General features: G+C 43.3%; 1 protein-coding gene across 1 annotated transcript; it reads right to left on the bottom strand.

Moving 5' to 3' along the window:
* Positions 1-521: 521 nt before the first annotated feature.
* znf503 (zinc finger protein 503) lies at positions 522-4365 on the bottom strand. Its single transcript, XM_083658028.1, has 2 exons — positions 3866-4365; positions 522-3471 (listed from the first exon to the last, which is right to left on the bottom strand). The coding sequence occupies exons 1-2, from the start codon at positions 4118-4120 to the stop codon at positions 2059-2061; spliced, it is 1668 nt and encodes a 555-aa protein (XP_083514154.1). The 5' UTR covers positions 4121-4365; the 3' UTR covers positions 522-2058.
* Between the last annotated feature and the right edge of the window lie 301 nt (positions 4366-4666).

The raw sequence follows: 4666 nt of genomic DNA on the forward strand, positions 1-4666 counted from the left end.
GCTTTAAGACAGACACTATGAGAGGAGTTTGTTTCTTTTGACTAACTGCTGTGCAATAGACAGTGTAGCCGAGGAGAAAGGCCTATACTCTAAATAAAAAAAATATATAGGCTACAACTGGGTCAACAGTGTGTGACTGAACGTCACGTGAAGTATTGCAGTCGAAAAGTCTATAACAGTTGCAGAATGGTTGTTCAGGATCGATGATAGCAGATATATTAATGTGGGTTATAGGCTATCGCCCTTCTTATTTCCATGCATGTTAACCTATATAAGGGCATGCATAATAGATAATGAATTTATGCTATAGGTCGATGGCCTACAATTGCACCGATTTTAATTTTGCAAACTTTTCCACCGATTAAAAGGCAATACAACTATAACGATATAGCCTACTTTTACTTTAATATCTGCCTGCAGCATATCAGCTGTAAGCGACAACACGTTGCCTTTCAAACGTGGAAGAAAAATAGAAAACAATTAATAATAAATAAATACTAAATTTAAGAGGTGTGGGATATTTTTAATTGAAGATTTTAGAAAACATGCAACTGACACGTCTAGGCCTTTCTTTGTTGGTCAATTCAAAACATCATGCCCAAACAGCGAGTTGGGAGCGTTTATAGTACCTGCATGACGTAGGAAAATCCCCACAACTCTAGATTTTAAAATATAAATAACATTTTTCGTGTTCTACATTATAACACTAAGTGGATCAGATTAATATGAGTTATAGCGGATTTAACACACTTGGCAAAACACACCATAACTTGCCGCTACATTTCAACAGCAGTGCCTTCCTCAACCTGCAAGTTTCTCAGACCTAATTGGCAAAAAAAATGTAGTCGAGAATGTTTGTCAAATCTCCAGTGCATTAAACCAATTAGTAAATAAATCAATGTGTGCCTTTCCCTGATTATTTTCAACTCCTAGCTTTAGGTTTGTTTAGAATTTACTTTAATAATTTCAAATACAAATTCGTGCTCATGATTTAAAAAAACTACAGTGCAAAACCAGTTATCCTTGTTAAACACCTTTGCTGACGGGACTCACAATTTATATATGTTTGCGCAGGTAAAGCAAGGACTACATTTGATCAAATATCAGCCTGCAACAATACTGACAAAATGCCAAGATTCACCCACCAGCAAACTACAACTTATTCAAATTAAATTCATAAACCGTATTCAACTTCACACACACACACACACACACACACACACACACACACCAATTTCCATTCTCATTTAAGTTGCATTTAATTCAAACTTTACAACATGTGTGCTCTGATTAAAATCAATGTTTAAAGCTTCTCAATTATTTGGTATAAGAAAGAAAGAAAGAAAGACATTTTACGGGTAAAATATATGACCAAAATCACCCCTGCTAGAAAGCTATGAAATGTTTTGACAAATATGCTATGGCAGCCTTCATAAAAAAATCTATAGGGCTCGGAAATTGTCAAAGGGGTTAGGCTATCTACCAACCTTATTAAAAGGCCAATTTCTTAAAATGTCACTAGAACAAAAAATAAATTAAAAATAATGAATCCATATGTGAAATATGCTTACAGATAAAAATGAGGCACACGGAGAAATAGAACAGAATTGTTTCTTATTTTTTTTCCAGAATACATACAAAAAAATACCAATTCTCTTTCCATGGTATACACCTGAAAAATAACGGCAATTTAAAATGTGGACATTTTGGAATTTAAGAAACAAACATGCATGTAAATTATTTTCTTCTCAATGAGACATTAAATAAGAACAAATACAATCATAGCAATTTCAAATTAACATCGAAATGAAGACCCCTATTTATTAGTACTCTAACATGTGTGTTTTCACTTTACCTATAAAGTTCAATTTCAACATAATGCACTTTTGAGTTGCTCAAATATTTTCCATTTGCAGCTATTACCGTCTGCTTTAAGCCGACATAAATAAATACAGTTGAGTCCACGGATCCCGTCCATAAGTGGAGCGCTGTTAATATAAAAGTCTTTATATTTGCATTCTTAGTACTATAAACTTTTCAAAGTCAATGTTTCTTTTCTCACTGGTATCCAAGCGCGGATGCTGTGGTGAGTCTCTGGCCATACAGTGCATAAGGAGAGTAGTAAGGGCCAGTGGCTGCCGGAACAGGAACAGGCGCACCAGTTGGCACGGGGCTTTTGGAGTAGGGGTGGTAGCGACTGCTGAGTCCTAACGCGTGATGCGGGCTCCTCATAAAAGTCCCGGGGCTCCCGGGGCCTCCTGACTGCGGCATGTGCATATGGCAGGCCATGGCCGCTGCTGCGGCGCTGGCTAACGATGAAGAGCCGGGATAACCAGAGATCAACTTCTCGGCTCCAGTGAAAGCGGTGTGCGTCCTCAGGTGATTCAGGAGCTCCTCCGAGTTGCAGAAGCGCTTGTCGCACGGTCCATTTGCCGACACCCAATTACAAACATGGGGCAGCGGGTCGTTGGGGAGCATGAAGCCGTATGGGTACAGCGGGTGTCCACTAAATGATGGCGCCGCGGTATGGACGCTGTGTAAGGGGTGTGTCGGGTACATGAGTTGGTAGCCGTTCTTGAGGGCATTAGCGGCCTGCAGTGCAGCTGCAGACTCGTGCGTACAGGAGGCACTGGCTGCGCCCGCTAAGTGACTGGCACAATGGTAACTGAGGCAATAAGGGTCTCTACATAAGCTGGCTGACATGATGGACGGTGGGGAAGCCCCAGCCAAAGGGCTGCCTGCCTTACTGCAGCCCATGCTAGCCAGCTGTGCGTTAACCAGGCTCCCTCCGTGGGGCAGGAAGTGTTGAGGATAACCAGCATAGGCCCCAGCCAAACTCCCCGGGTAGGTCATGCCAGCAGGAGGCAAAGGGAAAACTGTCTGTCCTGGTTTGTAAGGAGAAACCGGTGCCACAAGTCCAGACCCGAGAACGGATGCGGAGGATACAGAAGTTACAGAGGAGGAGTCCGAGGAGGAGGTGTTTTTAGAGCCAGGCGTTGTCTCCTGGTGTTGGTTGACCTCCACGTTTATTCCACCACAACTCACGCTTATCCTGCTGTGGCTAGTGGTGCCAGAGCCGTCCGTCGTGCCATTTTTATTACAATCAGACTCTTTCTTTTCATCCCGCTCCCCACATTTCCCCTCTGACGGCATGGGGGAGGCAGAAGTACTGGAGTTGGGGCTGCCTGTCCGCGGCGTAAACGGCTGGCAGGTGGCGCTCGGCACTCGGAAACCAGTCTTCTCTCCGCCTGAAGAAGACGAGTCCTTCTTATCTGAAGGTTTAGCATAGGGTTTGAAGCTAGATTTGTCATCCACACCGATGTCACTCAATTTCAAAGGACCGGATTTAGACTCCTTGTCACTAGATCCATTTGTTACGGAGGATAATTTGGAAGAGGGCGGTGGGTCCGGCTTGCCGATCTGAGAGCAGGTCTGCGCCAGCAGTGCCAACGGACTTTTCTTGGCATCTAGCTGCAAAAAAGACGAAATAGTGGTTGATAAATACTGCCAAAACGCACATCGAATACTTATACATGATCACAAAGTATCTAGTTGAAGTCAAACATATTTTTATATCCCTCCCTGTCATTCCCAAACAGTATTGTGCGGATTACGCAGTAATTACGCACGACTCAAACACGAAGAAACGATACTAGTCGGACTATTATTTCAGAACAAATCGCTTATTACGCAGTTTCATAGAGGCTACATTGGAGTTGTAAACAGTTTAATGTAAAGGTGTGGTTTAAGACACGGTATATTATATAGACTGTGGGACAACAGAAATAGCCTAATCCCAACACGGAAAACCAATAAATAACAACATGCATTACTAACACTACGATTCATTTAATGGTCTCCTTACCTCAATGGGGCTAATCGGGGTAGAAGGCAAAGGCTGCAGATACTCCGGGTGCAAAATGTGTCCCGATCGTCCGGTAAGCATTTTCAAAACCTTGATGGGAAGTCGGTTTGCTTGCCGTAGTGGATCACACGGAGGTGTGAGGTGGAGAAAAGGCTTGTTGATGCTCGCTGAGCTGCTATTCCGAGAACCTCTGCTTTCCCAGGCTAAACAAATATCACTATTTTTCAGGGCAGACGCCGAGGGCGATGTGATCATGTCCCAATTCTCAGGAAATTAAACGGCGATGCTTTCGTCAGATTCATTAAGACAATCAAAATAGTATGGAGCCTTTCTCAAAAAAGCGTAAAAACGGTTCAATATAATGAGTAATCCGGATAGTAAAGGAGCGAGGCGCGGCTGGCAGCTGGAAGGAGAGATCCGAGGCTGCGTCTTGCACCATGAGCGCTGCGCTGTGCCGTGTGTGCGCTGGTCTGTCTCTGCAGGCAGCTCCGTGCTCTGTACTCCCCAAGTACGAACTGGGAGAAATTTTCACTTCAAAAGCAGCTGAATTAGTCCGAGATTAAAGCCTTTGCCGCCTTCCAATCAAATGGGACCCTGAGGTGATTGGAGGGTCAAGGGGATGTGACGTTCTCCTCTTTGTAAGCGCCTCTATTTTGACAGCTCGGGGGAGGAGATAGGTCTAAATGTTTTGGTTGCCGTGAACGCTTGCACTATTTTTGGTGTTGCTAAATGTAAAATGCCTGTGAATCCTCGTATAGGCCTACAATATGAACAAACACTGTTGGAATGATATAAATCTCG

The sequence above is a fragment of the Poromitra crassiceps genome (assembly GCF_964638095.1).
Source record: "Poromitra crassiceps genome assembly, chromosome: 22".
Lineage (NCBI taxonomy): Eukaryota > Metazoa > Chordata > Actinopteri > Beryciformes > Melamphaidae > Poromitra > Poromitra crassiceps.

Excerpts from the sequence above, each read along its gene's own strand:
- znf503 (XM_083658028.1), bottom strand. The coding sequence starts at position 4,120 with ATGATCACATCGCCCTCGGCGTCTGCCCTGAAAAATAGTGATATTTGT. Across the intron at positions 3,472-3,865 it reads CCCCGATTAGCCCCATTGAG|CTAGATGCCAAGAAAAGTCC; the intron begins GTAAGGAGACCA and ends TCTTTTTTGCAG.